The 19,929-nt window shown below is 33.6% G+C and overlaps 1 protein-coding gene across 4 annotated transcripts in view; it reads left to right on the top strand.

Moving 5' to 3' along the window:
- The window catches only part of Eif5b (eukaryotic translation initiation factor 5B), a 57,217-nt gene that overhangs the window by 20,843 nt on the left and 16,445 nt on the right, over positions 1-19,929 (top strand). Inside the window, exons 7-12 of one of the 4 annotated variants that reach the window (XM_076833676.1) lie at positions 7,431-7,529; positions 8,040-8,129; positions 9,772-9,846; positions 11,818-11,886; positions 14,060-14,346; positions 19,757-19,864. In XM_076833676.1, the coding sequence (XP_076689791.1) occupies positions 7,431-7,529; positions 8,040-8,129; positions 9,772-9,846; positions 11,818-11,886; positions 14,060-14,346; positions 19,757-19,864 (728 nt within the window). The remainder of the gene's footprint in view (positions 1-7,430; positions 7,530-8,039; positions 8,130-9,771; positions 9,847-11,817; positions 11,887-14,059; positions 14,347-19,756; positions 19,865-19,929) is intronic. The other 3 variants (XM_076833677.1, XM_076833678.1, XM_076833679.1) reach the window with 3 other exon arrangements.

Raw genomic sequence — 19,929 nt, forward strand, 5'->3', positions numbered from 1 at the left:
CTCTTGAAGTTGTTATAGTTTGATACTCATATCGTAACATCTTTGACCAGTGGCAGTTCATTCAGGTTGGTGCCCAAATAAATAAATCACTTTACTTGATCTTTGATTGGTTTTTGCTCTCTCACACAATAAGATATCTCAGGTTTATCTTGTATGTATTCTAACCTAGATCTGGAATCAGCTGCTAAGTCAGGGAGGCTTGTAATTAAGGGTGTTCAGTAATTAATGGTGATTACAGATGACAAATTGGGCATACGATTCTGTTTTTGTCAAATAAAGATGGTTTAAAATAGTTGTTTGCTCCTTCAAGAAGACTATATTGGGTCTTCCCTTAATTTCCTGTTCCAATATTTGTAGATTTTTATATTATAGTCCTTTTGAGACTTAGGCTATAATTATAGTAGTATTTATATTTTATTGTGTATTTAGTTTATAACTGATGCTTTAATGAACTTTTGAAATTGTTTATTTTTCCCCTTGTAAAATCTTACAAATATATTTTTTAGTCACAACATATAGATGAGGATATGGTGAATCATGGAGCTTAAATAACTGACTCAGTGACCCAGATCTAAAACTGTCTGTGTGACTACCTCTTTAATTATATATTATATGTCTGCTAGGGGCAATAGATATAGAGAAATACAGTTCTTAGATTTCAGAAAATTTTATTCTGATTTGGGCATATACTTTTTTGGGGAAAAAATGAAATTAGAGAATAAATTTGGATATTGTTAACGCACAAACATCAGATGTGACTGTTTACTATTCAAAAGGCTAAAACCACTCATGAAGCAATTAGGATGGGAGTAATTCACCAGTCTCAGAAATGCTACTTTAAGGAGTAGTTAGACATGTAGTTATGGTAATTAGATGGAAAGCTTAACTTAAAATGAATTAGGCATACAATTGTGTTTTTGTCAAATAACATAGAACATACTTGGAAGAGACATTTTCTTGAGTGGTATCTGTGACCTTGATCTTTCTTCTTATTCTTCATAATGTTGCTTAGTGTTTGTCATCTTATTGGTTTCCTATATCTGCTGGATTTTACCATTAGCTGTTGACTGTTAAAGATGTATTTCCTTAGACTTAGTAATGGTACTTGTGAATAAGATTTGACCTCGATTAGCTCTGCCATTTCTCTTTTTTTTTTTTTTTTAAAGAAAGAGAGAGAGGGGGAATTTCAATATTTATTTTTCAGTTTTTGGTGGACACAACATCTTTGTTTGTATGTGGTACTGAGGATCGAATCCAGGCTGCACGCATGCCAGGCAAGCGCGCTACCGCTTGAGCCACATCCCCAGCCCTGCTCTGCCATCTCTTGATTTAACCATATTTATTTATTTGCTCTATTTAAGGGAAAATATTAAAACAAATATTTAAAGCTGGATAAGAACCATGAGTTCAAATAAGAATAGATTACTGACTTGACATGAAAATTTTTCATTCTGGCCATATCACTTTATTGAATTTTCCTTGCATATGCCTTTATCTGGTTATTAAGCTGGCCAAAGTGAACAAAAGTATTATTAACTTTTTTTGTAATGATAATGAAAATGTGTTTACTTTGTCCTAGTTTTCTAACATTACTGTTATAAATTACCACAAATTTAGTGGTTTAAAATAGCACATTTTTTTTAATCCAACAATTCCGTAGTTTAGCAGTCTGACCCACGTCTTAGTCGGGTAAGGTATTGGCAGGTCTACATATTTTTTTCTGGACACTGTAGGGGAGAATATATTTCCTTGTTTTTCTGGCTTTTGGAGGCTACCCACATTCCATGACTGATGACTTCCTTCCTTCATCTTCAAAGCCAGTACCATTGCATCACTCTTTCCCATCTTTCATAATCACATGTACTCTAACACTAGACTCCACTCTGGGAAAAGCTGTTGACTTTTAGAGAATCATTTGATTAAGTAGGGCCTACCTGATTAACCTGGGATAATTTCTGCATTTCAGAGTCCTTAATCTAAGGCACATCTTTAATATTCTTTTGGTGGGGGGCTTTATTCTGCCCAGCATATACTTAAAACTTATCTGTGAATTCATTAGAGATTAAACATTTTTTTTTCTTGTCCTATTTCACCATATCTTTCAGAGACCAAAATCCCTTGTTTAACTGGAGATCATTAGCCCTTTGCAGAAACTTGTAGCACGTTATTTAATGTTATTTATTTGTCTATAAGGCAGAATGCCTGTCCACTTTAGTTCTTGAATCTGTGTGTCAGGCAAAATACAACTGATAAATTATAATTATTTTCAGAAGATATATAAGTGGTGGCAAATTTTGCATTACTACTAAGGAAGTACTTTGAAAGAGCCGATTTTAGAATGGAATCTGTTTTTGTCTTTCTGGTATTGTGAGAGACAAAACAGGTTAAAAGTAGAGTTTATCTTCTTAACTGTGACCTAGTTTGGGCTTTTCTACTTTTTGTTCTATTTCAGTCAATTATAGTCCCAAATATATGGAATTACATAATGACAGCGGAGGTTTTTGTGGTCTTTGAGGGGGATGTGAGGAAAAGTTTCAGAATTTCCATCTTTTCATCTGTAAAAATTTTAAGTTATTTGGTTTTCTTTGAATTGAATACATTGTTGTATAATCATTGTTATAACATTAGAATGATGGGCCCATTTGGCTGCTTTACTTTGGCTGGAGGAGCCACGATTGGGGCCTCTGATGTCTGAAGAGTTGAGGGGCCTTGCCATTATTTTTGTTTTTACTCTTTCTCTTTTGCTGCTTGCGCCAAATGGCAGCCCCAATTATATGAAACTTTCTAACAACTTTGGAACATAAAACCTGAAGAGAGACTCATCTTTTTGGCCAGAGGAATCAGAAAGAAGGGCTCCTGAGAGCCACAGCATGTAGGGGAAACTGGAGAGAAGAGAGCTGGAGAAAGAGGTTCTTATAACTGTTTGTGAACTGACATTACTCCCAGGCTCACCAAGAAGCTGTGTATGCTTGGAACAGACCCAAAGAAGCATAGCCAAAGCTTCCAGAACTGAATTATGATATAAACCAATGAACAAGACCTAGACTTACCTCTGAGTGGCTCATGTGCCAGGTAAAATATTGATTCTAAATATAATGTGGAAAGTTAGGTATGAATATTTTAATCCCTGCAGGAGCCACTAAAATTGATTAAGCTAGTAGATAAGGCAAAGTGAAATACCAAATATTTAGATAATCCTACAGAAAATAGAAAAGGGGGAGATAGGAACAGAACACAGAGGGAACAAGAAGAAATCTAATAATGGGCCTAAAACCAACCATAATCCTAAAATACGAATGATCTGATCATACCAATTAAAAGTCAGATTGTTTGAGAACAAGAACTAACTATATGCCATCTATAAGAAGTCCATTTAAAATTATTGCAGTATAGATTAGAAGGATAGAAAGAGATACAATGCTAACATTAATCAAAAGAAAGCTGGAGTTGTATTATTAATCTGAAATATGCATCAGAAAAAGTAAATTTCTAATAAAGAGGAAGTTATATAACAATAAAAACTTCATCTTCCAAAAAAGCTGTAACAATCCTGTATGTATGTGTCTAACCTAAAATTCATATCATTCATTGAAGTAGGCCATTTTTTGAGTCATAAAACAAATTTTAAAGCCTTTCAAAGAATTAAAATCATGTATAATGTTTTTTTTGTACCAAAACAGAATTAAACTAAGAAAGAATAATAGAAATATCTTGTAAATACACAAAAATATGGAAAAATTGAAGAACATACTTTTAATTAACCCATAAGTCAAAGAGAAAACCCAAGAAAATTTGTCTTGGGTCAAATGAAAATGAAGGTACAGCCTTGGGTGGAATTCAGGTAAAGGTATACCATATCCACATTTGTGAGATGCATGCAACTGACAGTTCATAGAGGGAAACATAGCCTCAGATACAAAAAAAAAAAAAAAAAAAAAAGGTTTCACATCCTTTGGTTAAGAGTCCATCTTAAACTGAAGGAACAATATAAGCAGAAGGAAAGAAGTATTAAAAATAATGAAATAGAAAATGGAAAACTAGTAGAGAATCAGTAAAACTTTGAAATGATCTGTAAAATTGATAAACCACTAGCTATACTAAGAAAAAGTTGAGCTTAAAACCAGTATTAGAGTGGGGCACAGGTGGCACACAACTTACTACTTATAATCCCAGTTACTTGGGAAGGTGAGACAGGAGGAACACAAAAGTTTAAGGCCAGCCTGGACAACTTCTCAAGACCCTATCTAAAAATTATTAAAAAATAAAAAAGAAAAAGAAAAAAGGACTGGGGATGAGAACTCTTTCCTAGCATACATGAGGCCTTGGGTTTGATCCCTAGAACCGAAAACCAAACAAAACTAATATAAGGTAGCCGGGCGTGTTGGCACACGCCTGTAATCCCAATGGCTAGGGAAGCTGAGACAGGAGAATCTCAAGTTCAAAACCAGCGTCAGCAATGGCAAGGCGCTAAGCAACTCAGTGAGACCCTGTCTCTAAATAAAATACAAAATAGGGCTGAGAATGTGGCTCAGTGGTTGAGTGCCCCTGAGTTCAATTCCTGGTACCCAAAAACAAAACAAACAAACAAAAAAAACACCAACTAATATTAGGAGTGAAGCATGGAGTCTTTGCAGGTATTAAAATAATAATAAGGAATAACTATGAACAATTCTATACCCAGAAGTTTAGGAACTTAGATGGAATTACTATGAACAATTCTACACCGAGAAGTTTAGAAACTTAGTTGAAATAGAGCTATTTTAAAAAGACGAAGTACCAAAACTTATCAAGAAACACAATCTGAATAGTCATATAACTGTTTTTAAAATATAGGACTATATATACTATTTAAATTTCATCTGAGTTCATTACCCACAAGGAACACTCCAGCTCCCCTAGATTTCACCAGGGAATTCTAATAAATATTTAAAGAAGTTGGACCTGTTGTGAATATTAGGAAATACCCAACACATTTTGTGAGGACAGCATTATACTTGTTGCCAACTGAGAGAAAGATAGTTCAAGAGAGGAAATATACAAACTGGTGTCCCTTGTGAGCTTAAATAAAGAAATTCTCAACTAAACTTTAGCATTTTGATTCCAGCAATATATGTGCATATTTATGCATTTATATATATTTATATCTAAGGAGAAATCTGTCATGATCAAGTGGGGTTGTCCTGGAAATGCAAAGCTGGACTAATATTTGGAAATCAATAAATATGTTTTGCTATATCAATAATCCAAAGAAGAAAAATCCATGACCATTTCAATAAATGCAGAAAATTTATTTGGTCAATCTTATCCTCCCATATATATTAAAAGTCCATACAATATCTACAAAAATTTATAGCTACTATGCTTAATGGTGAAAGACAGAATACTAAACCTTAACTTGGCTAGATGATGTTAAACCTAGGTTGTCCACTCTCACTGGAATGTCCTAACTGCTGGTAGGCTAAATAAATTAGTCCATGAAAAAAGTAAATTTGTCTGTGCACAGATGATGGTTATCTACATAACAAATTCCATGGAATCTCTACTCCTTTACCCCAAACAGCCCAGCATTAATAAGTGAGATCAGCAAGGTTGGAGATACAAGACCATTATGGAGATATCAGATGTATTTCTTTATGTTAGCAATTAATAATTGAAAATAAAAAATTGAAACAGTAACGTTTATCATGATAATTTAAAAAATCAGAATAGTTATAACCTAATATTTGAAGGATCTACATGCTTAAAACTATAAAATATTACTGAGTATATCAACAGCAGTGAGTAAACCTGCATAAATGGAAAAATACTGTATTCACAAATCATGAGACTTATTTTAAGGTAATCAGTTCTCCAGAATGAATCTGCAGTGTCAGTGTAATCCTAGTCAAAATCTCAGCATGTTTTGTGGACATCTATGAATTACTTTCAAAATGTATGAAAACACTGAGGAGTTAGAATGGCCAAAATTACTCTTAGTAAAGGAAAGAACAAGTTTGCAAGACTCAGTACTAGATTTCAAGCCACAGGAAATCATCAGTACAGTGTGATATTAACAAAATGGTAAACAAATAGACTGGGAGAACAGAGAATCTATATTGGTTAGTTGATGTGTTGTCTTTTTTTTTTTTTCCTCCCTGCTAGAGGGGAAGGGTATTTTAATGGATAAACTAAGTTTAGTTTTTGTATAAGTGGTACTGGAATAATCAGATACTCGAATGCAAAAGACAACAAAAATCTTAATTCCTACTAATTATAGACAGATTACCAAAGAATGGACCTTAGACCTAACTGAATACACAACTGTAAAAGTTTTAGAGGAAAACATAGGAGACAATCTTGCTGTTTTGTATAAGGCCAAAAAAAGTGATTAGGTATAAAAGTATAACTCATAAAAGGGAGAAATAATACATTTTGAGGAAGTCTGGTGACTTTCTTTGCAGAAGACACCATTAAGAGAATTCCAGTGGTTAAGGGCCCTGGAGTTCAATCCTCCATACCAAAAAAGAATACACATACTTGACAAAGAATTAATATCCAGAAAATGTAAAGATCTCTTCATATTCAACAAGAAGAAGACCTTCATGTGTTAATGAAGGAAAAAGATTTAAGCAGCCATGCTCACCAGGAAGTTATAAACGTGAATAAAATGCTCAACATGATTAGTCACTAGGTAACTATAAGACCCCAATGAGGAAGTGCTATACATTTATTAGAATGACATACATCTGAATAAATAAAAACTCGTCTTTATCAAATGCTGACAAGCTTGCAGAACAGCATTTCTGGTGGGAATGCAGAATTGTAAGGCCACTCTGGAAATCAATTATAGTTTTTTTGATAAAAATTAAATATGTGTTGGGTGGGGGTTTGGCTTAGTGGTTGAATGCTTGCATAGCATATGGAGGACCTTGAGTTTGGTCCTCAGGACCTCAAGTAAGTAAACAACATTGAGTAGTATTTACCTTACATCATTCCAATTCTGAAACATTTATTCAAAAGAAATGTTAGTGCAGAAACAATTGCCTCAAAATGAAAGCAGTTCACATATCCTTCAGCTAGTGAATGGATAAACTGGTACATTCATACAATGGAATGCTACTCAGCAATACAAAGAAGTGATACTGATAGTTAAAACCAAGTGCATGACTCTCAAATCCAGTATGGCAGAAGCCAGACTAAAAGATTTCATTTTTGTGACATTTGGGAAAAGCAGATCTTTAGGAGTAGATAACAGATTGTTTTCCAGGGACTAATGATGTGAGGAGTCTTACTCATAAATTTAAGACCTGATATTTTAAAGAGGGTTTTCCTTGAATGCCCTTTTTTATATTTGGTAGTATGAGGTGAAAGAAATATTACCTATTTAAGTACTGATTCTGAGATGACATACAAATGATACAAACCTGACGTTTTCCATTTTTATCCTTTAGGTGTGGAAGTGCCATCAAAAGACTCTTTGCCAAAGAAAAGGCCAATTTATGAAGATAAAAAGAAGAAAAAAACACCACAGCAACTAGAAAATAAAGAAGGTTTGTATATAAAATAGTGGTTGATTGAGAAACTATTTTGCCTGTTTCTTATAACTTTTAAAATAAAATGCCGCCTTAAATCAACAAATCAGAAAGTTTTTGATGGTGGTGCCAGGAATTAAATCTAGGGCTTCACACATGCTAAGCATGTGCTCTACCACTGAACCACATCCCCAGCCCCCAGAAATGCATTTTGAAACTTCTTTCCCATATATTGTTTCTTCTCATTGTCCTCACTCTTAGCTGATCCAAATGAAAGGCTAATGGGAAAAGTCTTTAGTTTGAAAAATATGAGACTTACTTAAGAATATTGTTACCTGAAAAGCAAAAATATCAGTTTTTTTTCCCAACTTAGCTTTATTCCATGAACAGAAGGAGTAGTTTCCTTTATAATATTTGCCTGATTACTGAAGAAATAGATTCTTACTATGCAGTTTTATCAGTAGTTAACTATCTTAATAGAAATTATATGCTATAAAAATGTTGAATTGATTTCTGTCCCCTTTTCAGTGTCTGAACCATTGGAAATAAGTGCTGCCGTAGAAGTTTTGGAACAAGAAATACCAGAAAAAGAAGAGACAGCACCTCGTATTGAACCAGGCCAGTAACATTAGCCTGTTAGTTAATTAATTCCTTTTAAATAGTGCTATGTGTCATAAGTTTACTAAGTTGTTTTAGACCACATAAAAATCTGGCTAGGTGAACTCCCCCCCCCATTTTTTTTTAATAGTTCTTTTCTGTAAACTATTTTTTATTTTCACTTTGAGAAAGTATCCAAGTGGGACTTGAATCTGTTTTCTTTTCAGTAGTATCATTAACATATTTTGGGGAGATGATAGAAGGATTTGGATTTTCTGTTTTTAATTCTTGGGTTTGATATCTCAAGGCCCTGAAGTTCCTTTATTTAATGCTTCCCAAAGCAGATTGTAAGCATTTTCAATTAGAATGTTTTTTTAAAAATTGGCATTTAAAAACTTTCTCAGGGGTCATTTCTATTTACTACATAAATAAAAGCAGTTAAGTTTCTTTTTCACTTGTATTGAAGGGTTTGGGAAAATCTCTGGCCTCCTTTTTTTTTCCCCACCCTTTTTAAATGAATCATTGTTCCAGCTTATTAGATTAATGAGAGCGCCAGCGGCTAGCCAAATGGAAGTTTTGTATGCAAGAGAATTTCCAAAGTTTAAAGATAGAATAAGAGTGGGAAAAATAAAGAGAATGTAAAGCCTGAAACATGATGGTAAATGATGAAATTGGCAAAATCCTTTCCTTCCCTTTACTCTAAGTAAATAAGGTCATTTTGCCTGGATCCAACTGCAGCTTAGCATTAATATGGTGAATTAGAAAAAATAAGTTGATATGACCTATTGTAGCACCATAAAAAATTGTTAATTCAGAGCAGTGTTTTGGGTACTTGTTTCTGAGTCTCATTTTCTCCTAAAGGTAGCTTATCCAGACTTGTTTATAAATAATAATTACTACAGGAAAGGATATGCCCCACCATTGTCTTTTTTCTTTTAATTATTTTCCTTTCTTTGTAGTTTTGTTAATTTTTTTTATACTGGTGATGGAACCCAGGACCTTGTGCGTGCTAGGGAAGTGCTCTATCACTGAGGTATAGTCCTGCCCCTCTTCATTTAATAAGTTTTTGCCTGGTTAGAATCTCAGTGAAAAAAGAGTTGTGATTGTTAAATTATTAATTTCTTTAATATTCAGATAATCAAATTTCAGCTTTCTCCCTATTTTGGGGTTATAAGCACAGTACTCATTTCTTTTTTTGAACTGGCATGGTGATGGTAATTTTATAGCTTCAACTTTGATATTTAAGTAGTTTCTGCATGTTTTTGTAAAGGTTAGAGCAAAATAAGTAAATTCTATGACTGAAGTATGAGTTGAAAGTACAAAAAGTAAAATTTTATCCTGAAGAACTCTGAGTGTATTCACATACTCCTTCCAATATTTAAAGGAACATTTCAGTATTTGTATTTCTAATATTTTAATTACTTCAAATATGAAATCTAGATTAAGTTTAACATGGTATGTTGTAAGTATAAAAGGAAATGTAGTGCATTTATTAATAGTGAATTATAACATCCTAATTATGGTTCCAAAGATTGTAACAAAACTGCACACATACTTTTTGTGTAAAGCATTTCTTTTAAATGTCAACATAATTTTCCACTTTTTTCTATAGGAAGTCTTATATTTCTAAATGTGTCTAAAATGGAAAATTTTTTACTTACAGAAGAGGAGGAGGAAACTGAGGATGGTGGATTGGATGATTGGGAAGCTATGGCCAGTGATGAGGAAAGAGAAAAAGGTGAATAACTCATAAGCACACACTGATAAATTCCATCATTATTAGGCATCTGTATATTTAAATAAAAATCTGTCTCCTGGTTAAGAAAGACAGGTGAACATTCCTGGGGATGAGGACCAGTATTATTCTCCATTGCTGTGGTTCCTAAATCCAAGTGAATGGGTTTTCAGAAAGTCATGTATAAGTTAGCTCTTCAGAGTTTAGAATACATTTTTTTTTCCCTGAATGATGATGTCATTAATAAGGTTGTTATTTATGTAGCCTACAGAAAGCCCTAAAATGCAGTGAGAAGTTGGCTAAGTATAGCTCCTAATCACTATGAATAAGAAGTACACAGGGTTTTTTTTTTTGTTTTTTTAAATATTTTTTTTTTTAGTTTTCGGCAAACAACAGCATCTTTGTTTGTATGTGGTGCTAAGGATCAAACCCGGGCCGCACGCATGCCAGGCGAGCGCGCTACCGCTTGAGCCACATCCCCAGCCCCAAATATTTATTTATTTTAGTTGAAGTTGGACATAATACCTTTATCTCACTTATTTATTTTTATGTGGTGCTGAGGATCGAACCCAGGGTCTCGCACATGTGAGGAAAGCGCTCTACCGCTGAGCCACAACCTTAGCCCTCTTTTTGTTTTTATCAGTGCTTTTTCTTTGTCACTAAAATCTCCACTTTCTTTGGGTTTAATTTATTATTATTTTTCTGTCTTCTTGAGAATAATGTTTGGCTCTTTGATTTTTAAAATTTTTTTCCCAGTCTCCCTTACCCACCCAATCCTTGTTGAAAGCCATAAGATTTCTTTAAGCATGGCTTTCATCAAATTCCACAAGTTCTGATATTTTCTAATTTACATTTGAGATATATATATATATATATATATATATATATATATATATATATATTTTTTTTTTTTACAAATAATGTATTTACTGAATTTCTTAATTTATAAAAGTGAGTAATCAGAGAAGATAACTGTCTTTTGAAATACGTAGTCTTGATTTAGAGCCCAGCATATGATCAGTTATTATGTTTTATATGTATTAGAAGGCATTCTGTAGTACTTGGATGCCTTGATTTCTATTATTAGCTCAAGTTTGCTGATCTTTTTAGTCTTTTCTGGTTTTGATTTTTTTTTTTCTGTTGTGTTTTTACTCTTACTGGGACCATCACATAAAACATAAAGGAATTCCCACCACTATTGTGGATTTTCTGTTTCTCCCTAAGTTGTGTTAATTTTGTGCTTTATATATTTTGATGCTAAGTTATTAGGTAAACACAATCTTAGATCTTTCTGATGCACTGGGACTTTTGTATAATATTGAAATATATATTTCCTTTTTCAGGTAGTGCCTTTGCCTTAGAAGTCTGTTCATAGCTACACCAGCTTTGATGTATAGGATCATTTTCTATCTTTATTACTCTTTCTATATTCTTAAAATGCATTGTCTCAGTGTATGCTGCTGTAACAAAATAGCACAGATGGGGTGATTAAAGTTTTGGAATAGGCGAGTCCAAGATCAAGTTACTGACATTGTCTGGTGACAGTTGTTCTCTACTTCCAAGATGGTATGTTGTTGCTGCGTCCTTCAGAGGGGAGGAAAACTGTTCTTACATGGTAGAAGGGTTGAAGGGCCTGAGGATTGAACTGCTTCTGAAGCTTCTTTTAAAGAACATTGACCCATTCGTTATGACCTAATTCTCAAAAGGTGCCACCTCTTAATACTGCCACAATGAGTATTGTGTTTCAACATGAATCTTGGAAAGGACATCACATTCAGACCATAGCAAGCTTAGTTTTGTCAATAACTGTATTTTACCTAGGGTATATTAACATTTGATGTATTGATGAAACATATTGGTTTTTAAGTTTTTCACTTTACTAAATCCTTTATTCTGTTCCACCACGCCCTTCCTTTCTAGCCATCTTTTAGATAATTGTATTTTTTTTTTTTTAATATTTATTTATTTTTTTAGTTTTCGGTGGACACAACATCTTTGTTGCATGTGGTGCTGAGGATCGAACCCGGGCCGTACGCATGCCAGGCAAGCGCGCTACCACTTGAGCCACATCCCCAGCCCCAATAATTGTATTTTTTGAATTCCATTGTATTTTCCTTTTATGACCTCGGAAGTTACATATTTTACTAATTCTTTTAGTTGGTTACTCTAGAAGGTTTTTAACCTGCATTTTTTGAATAACCAAGGCTAATGTTACCCACTTTCCCCAACAATGAAGGATTTTCGAGTACATAAACATTTTCCTAACTCCCAGTTTATATATCATTGCTCTCATTTCTTTTCATTCTGTATTTTTTTCTGTATTAGCTTATTACTCTTATTTATACTTTCAATATTTAAGTTTACCCACATTCTTAGCATTTTGTTTTGCTTCATTTCTTCCTGCATCTTTGACCTTCAATTTGGGATTGTTTCTTCTTTTCTGAGGAACCCTTTTCAGAATTCCTTTTTGTATAGATCTGCTAGTCAGGCATTCCATTTTTTTTTTTTTCTAAAAATATCTTTATTTCATTATCATGAAAAACTTAGTGAGGAATTCTTGGTTGAAACTTTTAACACTTTGAAATTATCATTCCTTTGTCTTAGCTTCATTGTTTCTTTGAAAAATCAGATATCAGCGTAAGTTTTTATTTATTCTGCTTATATGGCTTTATGAATGTGTGGTTTTGTTTTTGTTAGTGTTATGGTGTAAGTCATCATTTCCCATAGGGTTATAAGTGTGTCTGTGATAGATCTTCCTATATTGCTGTTTCCTTTCATCTCTTCTGTAGCTTCTACCTGTTGACTCTCATAATTCATTCTGGATCGTTTTTTCTGTCTTCTAGGTGATTAATTTTCCTTAGCTGTTTCTACCCTGTTGTTAAGCCCATCTCATTTGAGTTCTGAATTTTATTTCTTGGTATTCCAGTTTCAGAATTTACATTTGGCTATTTTTGTATATTGTCTACTTTTACCTTCTTAAATTTTTAACTGTTTGTTGTTCCCTGAATGTTAGAAGCATAATCATTTAAAAATTCTTGCTTTTATAACTTAAACTATACCCTTTGGGTATCTTATATGCTGATTTTCCTTATGTAAATTTTTTCCTCATGTGGCTTGATACTTTTAAGTATCAAGAATTGAGGTAGTTGTTTTCACCTTTTCATTCTTTTTCTTCCCACTTTTGCACGATCATTAGGATTGTACTCTATAACTAAAGGCCTTGAGCAGCAGAACTTGTGTTAGATAGTTCACTTATAAAACTGTAGAAATAATTTAAAGTCAAGAATGATCTCTGTTCTTTAGAGCCAGTTGTTTATGTACCGGTTGAATATTCTTTATCTGAAATACTTGAGATCAGAGATCTTGGATTTTGGATATTTACATTTTAAAGTATTTGTGTGTGTATATATATATAAAATGTGATATCTTTAGGATGGGACCGAAGTCTACATGAAATGTATTGTATTTTACATATGCCTGCTGTACATAGCCTAAAAGTTATTTTACACAATATTTCAAATACTTTTGTGCATGAAATAAGGTTTATTGATATGGAATTCTCCACCTATGGTGTCATGTTGTGCTCAAAAAGTTTTGGATTTTGGAACATTACAGACTCCAGATTTTCAGATTAGGAATATTCAACCTATTGTTCACTAGGAGTAAGTATAAACTAGCAGTATGGAATCATGTTGTTATAAATTTAGAATTCAAACAATCTACAGGTGATCTGCCAATAATGAAAAAGTCTTATTTCTTATTCATCCTTAGAATGTAACTCTTCACAATGTCACCCCACAGTAAGGGTAAAACCCAATGTCTGCCCACTCCATTCACCATCCCCCTTTCCCCACCAGTCCTGGGTAGGTCTTGACTCCCAGTGGCTGGCACTATAGCACTGAGGCAGCTAATGACCCCCTGGGTAAGGATTACATGTTTCTCATCTCCTATGTTTATTTTCCTTTGGCTCCTGACTTAGAGCTTTTTTTATTAACTTCAGAAGGATTTCTACCTTAAGTTTTTTACTGTTAAATGACTCTCTTCATTGTAGTATAGAGATACGTACTTGTGTTTATGAGGCATGAAAACACAATGTTAACGTCTTAATTAATGCATTTCAGTATGATTTTCCCTTACCCTAACATCTCCATTGTCTTGATACAAACTTATAATGTCAACTTTAATTTATTTTAAAATTTATTTGCTTTTATGAAAGAAGGAAACACGGTTCATATAGAAGTAAAAGAAAACCCTGAAGAGGAGGAGGAAGAGGAAGAAGAGGAAGAAGAAGAAGAAGATAGTGAAGAGGAAGAGGAGGAAGAAGGAGAAAGTGAAGGCAGTGAAGGTGATGAGGAAGAGGAAAAGATGTCAGATGAGAAAGATTCAGGGAAAACATTAGATAAAAAGCCAAGTAAAGAAATGAGCTCAGACTCTGAATATGACTCTGATGATGATCGAACTAAAGAAGAAAGGGCTTATGACAAAGCAAAACGGAGAATTGAGGTATTTGTTTTCCCCTTTTCATTCCTTTTCTTCCCACTTTTGCACGATCATTAGGATTGTACTCTATAACTAAAGGCCTTGAGCAGCAGCGCTTGTAAAAATATTTTCTTGACTCTTCTCCAATTTTTGTAGTGTTGAGACATCACAAATCTGCAACACCAGTCTAACCCAGGGACCCTATCTCCCTCTCTTACCTGAATCAGAACCGTGGCTGCTTCATTTTGTTGTTGTTTTCTCCAAATTTCAGTGTGCTCTTTGATCGTTTATAGGTATGTGAAAGTATTCTGAGCATATGCTGCCTAGTTATAAACATCAGTTAAGTGTTTGCCTCACTTATTTAGATTAGATAATCTGATATCAGCACTTTAGTTGTTTAAATCTGGTAAATGGAGCTTCTATTTAGTGAAATCCATACACCTAATATACTTTTTATATTTTTCCTACTTAAGGTTGTAGACTTTAAGAGAAAGTTTGCTTTAATTCTGTCAACTTAGTGTAAATAATACATTAAAAATGATTTTAGTTGGCTTGAAGAGACTGAACTGTTAGAAAGCCAAAAATATTTTGATTTTCCTTAACTTTTCATGTATAACTTATTTATAATTTTTTATTTTCATGTTTACATATCATCATTTGTTTTTTCCTTCTATAAATTCTAGAAAAAATTGTCTGAATTCCTAAAGGATTGAGTGAGTCTGTTGTTCCAAATTAGGATTTGTACCTCAGCAATATTAATGTTTGGGCTAGATAAGTCTTTGGAGACTGTCTTTATTGGAGGATATTGGGCAATATCCCTAGCCATGTGGTCTTTTGTGTGGCTTCTTTTGCTTAGCCTCTTTTTAAGGTTCACTTATGTCATACCATATGCCATTATTTTGTTCTCTTTGTTGCCAAGTAGTGTTTTATCATTTAATATATAGGTTGAGCATTACTAATCTGAAAATATAAAACACTACAAAATCTAAAACTTTTGAGCACTGACATACTGCCACTGTGGAAAATTCCACACTTGACCTCAAACAACAGGCAGGTTATAATCAAAGTACTACAGACACACTAACAATATTGTATTAAATTACCTTTAGGCTATGGAGATAAGATATATATGAAACACAAATGAATTTCATTTTAATATTTAATCTTCCTTGCATGTAGTTTGCCTCTGCATTATTTAGATCTTTTAAACTCTTCCAGCTGTGTTTTTTAGTTTTGAAAGTACAAGATTTGTATTTTTTGTTGAATTTATTAGTTAGCTTTTTATTCCTTTTGATTCTATTGTGAATGACAAAAAATTTCCCATTAATACTATAAATAAGTGATAGATTGATTTTGTATTCAGTTGTGCCAAAAAAACATTTTTTATTCTAATAGCTCTTCATGGATTCCTTAGAAATTCCTGTAATCAGGTCAGGGCATCTATCAAAACAGTTTTTACTTGTTTCTTTCCACTCTAATTGCTTCTTGTTTCTCTTTCCTGATTTTCCTGGATAGAGTAAGTACTACAGTGTTGAATAGACATCATAAGAGCATATGTAATTGCCTTGCTCCCAAATTGACAGGGGGGAACATTCAGAGTTTCATCATTAATTATGATGATAGCTATAGGTTTTTTACATAGATCAATTTGAGAAAATTCCCTTGTGTTCCTGGTTTTTATCCCCATGGGTGACATTTTCCCCCCTCTATTGTATTAGTACATGGTGATAGCGCCAATTGATATTGAAATCTTAAGCCATTGTTGCATTCTTGGGATAAATCCCACTTGATCATGGCATGTAATCTTTTTGTATGTTTTTGGATTTAGTTTGGTAATATTTTGTTGAGTATCTGGGGATGTGTGTCTATGAGGAATATTGATCAATAGCTTTCTTACGATGTGTTTGTCTGGCTTTGATAATATTAGCATTATAGAATTGTTTGGGAAGTTTTCCTACCTCTACTTCAAGTTTATGAGGGATTGTTTTATTTCCTTTTTTAAATGTTTGGTAGAATTTACTAATTTTTTTTAATGGGAATATTTTTAGATTTCTAAGTTCTTGTTATGTAGGGCCATTCATATTTTCTATTTCATCTGGAGTCGTTCTCTAATTTCTAATCATGTATTTCATCTAAATTGTCTTAATCTGTGAGCATAAACTTGTTGATAGTATTCTTTTACAATTCTTCAGGTTTCCGTAATGTCAATGAGTGTGCCTTCTCTTGCTTCTGCTTTTGTTGCTCTGTCTTCTTTTTTTCTTGATCTATCTAGCTAAAGATTTTCTCAAAGACCCAATCTAACATTTTATTTAATTTTTTTTCTTATTTTCTCTTCAGTTAATTTTTATTCTATTTGTTTTCTTCTTTTGGTTGAGTTCAGGTTTAGTTTCTTCCTCTTTTGCTAACTTTTCCTGGTGATAGCTTATATTATTATATTATTGATTCATTTCCCTATAAGTATTGCTTTATCTGTATCCCATAAAATTTGGTAAGTTGTGTTATTTTCAAATTTTTCTTAATTTCTTTTTTGACCTGTGTGTTATTTAAAAGTGTTTTAATTTCAAATATTTATGGATTGCCCAATTTCCTTCTGTTGTTAATTCTGAATTTTGATATTTATTGTCTTTTTTTTTTTTTTCCCTTCAGTGCTGGGGATTGAACCCAGGGCCTCCTCACATGCTAAGCAAGTGGTGTACCACTAACATACATCTCCAGTCCTCTGTCAGTTTAACATAATGAAAACTTGTTTTATTCACTTTTTAGATTATTTGTGTGCTTGAAGAAGAATTTATATTCTGTCTCTGGACCCAACATTTAGTTAGGTCACGTTGGTTGTTGGTGATGGTCAGATTGTTTGTGGACTTCCTCATTTTCTGTTGTTTTTCTATTTGCTATTGAAGTTTTCAAACTTTTTTGTGGAATCTTATTTTTATTAGTCTTGTCAATTTTTTCTTCATTTATTTTGAAGGTAAATACATACTTGTTTGTTCTTCTTTATATCTTCCTGAGGATATAAATGTTTCTCTCATCTCTCACAACATTATCTTGCCAATGCCTACCTTGGCCATCTTGTTCCACAGACCTCTCTGTTAAATTTCTAGCTGAAGTTCCAGGTTGTCACTTGCCCTAATGGGATGGAGAGCTTAGTCTGGTTTGTGATTTATCTTCTCCTCTAATTGTTGAGATCATTGCTGTTTGTGGCCATGCCCTAAGGTATGGAACACCACATCCCTCTGCCCTGTACCATGTCTCCCTATGGAGCTGTAGGAGTGGGAAGAAGAACAGAGTAGCTCAGACTAAAATGCCATGGGATGCCAGCGCTCTTACTGAGGCCCAATAGGTTTTCTTGAATTAAACATTCCTATTTGGTGTATGCCTTTAGCCGTTTGCTAGAGTTTAAGTGGTTGTTTAGACTGTTTTGTTTGGTTGTATCTCACTTTAGGGAGAGGATTGCTGAACTCCTCTTGTCATTCAAGGAGTCCTGCCTCAACGCCGTCAACAGCCACATTTTCTGTTCAATTTTATTGAAAGATCCTAAATTAATTTGGTATTATTCTGCTTGTGGTATCAGCAAAATACCACCAAATTGGTGTCTTAAATATCTGAAATTTATTTTCTTACAGTTCTCAGAAACTAGATATTCAAGATTAAAATGCTGTCGGGGAGAGCTCTCTTCCTGGCTTTCAGACACCCACCCGCCCTCCTGAGTTCTCATGTGGCCTTTCCTCTTTGTGTATATATATATAGAGAGAGATTGCTGGTGTCTGTTTTGGGACACCAGTCCAATTAGATTAAAGGCCTACCCTTAGGAACTCATTGAACCTTGATTGTCTCCTTCATGGCCCCATCCCTTAAGCAGTCACATTGAGGGTTAGGGTTTCAATGTATGGATTTGGGGGAAATGCACTTAAGTCCATAACAACCTTTGTAGATCCAAAATCTTGCTACTTTATATTATTTTCTGAAATTCACTCTGAAGTTCTTGGTTGGAGTCTCCGCTACAGATAGGGGTTTCCCAAGATACTTAATTCGTGTCAGCTCTGGGGCTTGGGAAACCTCAGAGATTTCTCATTAAGAAATCTCCAGCTACATAACATTAGTAGTTATACATTCTTAATTTGCCCTAATGAACAGTACTGTAGTGAACAGTTGCTGTTGTACACATGTATTTGTACAAGTGTCCTGTCTTGGTGTTCAGTATGTATACTTAGAGGTAAAATTCTGAGTTAAAATCTGTACCTCATGGTCTCCAAAAATTTTTACACTTGATCAAACAGGAGAGAATGGTAGTGGTCAACCAAGTCAAATGCTAACTGCAGTTATGATATTTAAATTTAAATTGTGCATACTGCAGGACTTTTGTGTCCGTATCTTTACCAGTAAACAAGTACTTGACCACTGCATCTTGCTTTTGACATTTCAGAAAGTTTTATCATTCCAGTTTCCATGAAAAATTTAGTATCTAGTATAAGAAAATAAAGGACAGAGCTCCTACAAATTTGGTATTTGGATAGGAAATAGATTTGTAAATGATGTTACTTCATAGCTTTGATGAAAGTCTTAATTTCATTTGAATGTCAGCTATTGGAAAGGTTATTTTGAAGAATGGGCAGTCTTATGATTTTTTTCCCAGAAAGTTGAGGTAATTAGCTAAGTGTTGCAAAGAAATATATTAAGCTCTTGAGCCTTGGGAAGGTAGGTGATGTTGTTTGGATTTATTTAAGCCAAGATTTAAAATATTTCTGAGAGGAGTTTTTAATGTTAGTGTGTTAGGTAAATGTGTGAAATTATCTGGGCACAGCAACGCATACCTGTAATCCCAACTACTCAGGAAGCTGAGGCAGACTAATTGCAAGTTCAAGGCCAACCTTGGCAACTTAGCAAGACCTTATCTCAGATAATAAATAAAAAAGAACTGGTAGTGTAGCTCAATGGTAGAGTGATTGATTGGCATGCGTAAGGCTCTGGGTTCATTACCCAGTACTGCCCTTCTTTAAAGTGTGACAAAAAATTACTTAAAAAAAAAAGTCTTTATAATTCTTATTATCTTTTTAATAAACCTACACATAAATTAGAGGTTGTACTGTATAGTCAAATGATGGAAAGATCAGTTCCTTTTCTATTTATCATATCCCATTACATTAACTGTATGTAAAAATGATCAAAGAGTTGGAAGTGATACCATTCCTTTTCATAGTTAACTGTGTTACTTTGAAATCTATTCTAAGCAGGTTTCTCTTTGTCTAGCGTAGCTGTGATGAGAACTAGATTGCAATGTTCATGCTGTGAAAAATGCAGTTATGTTTAATAAAATCAGCAAAGAACTTGGGTACAGGTTGTGGTATTCTCATACAAGACAAAATATAGAAAAAATATAAGGATAGTGAGGATTTGAAATAATATTTAATTTTGTGTTTTTTTTTTTTATTTGTAGAAACGGCGACTTGAACATAGTAAAAATGTAAATACAGAAAAGCTAAGAGCCCCTATTATCTGCGTACTTGGACATGTGGACACAGGAAAGACAAAAATTCTAGATAAGGTAAGAAAAATCTGTATGCATTGAAATAACTTTAAAAACATTAATTTAAAAGCACTGACAAAGTT

The sequence above is a fragment of the Callospermophilus lateralis genome, chromosome 14 (genome assembly GCF_048772815.1).
Source record: "Callospermophilus lateralis isolate mCalLat2 chromosome 14, mCalLat2.hap1, whole genome shotgun sequence".
NCBI classification, from domain to species: Eukaryota; Metazoa; Chordata; class Mammalia; order Rodentia; family Sciuridae; genus Callospermophilus; species Callospermophilus lateralis.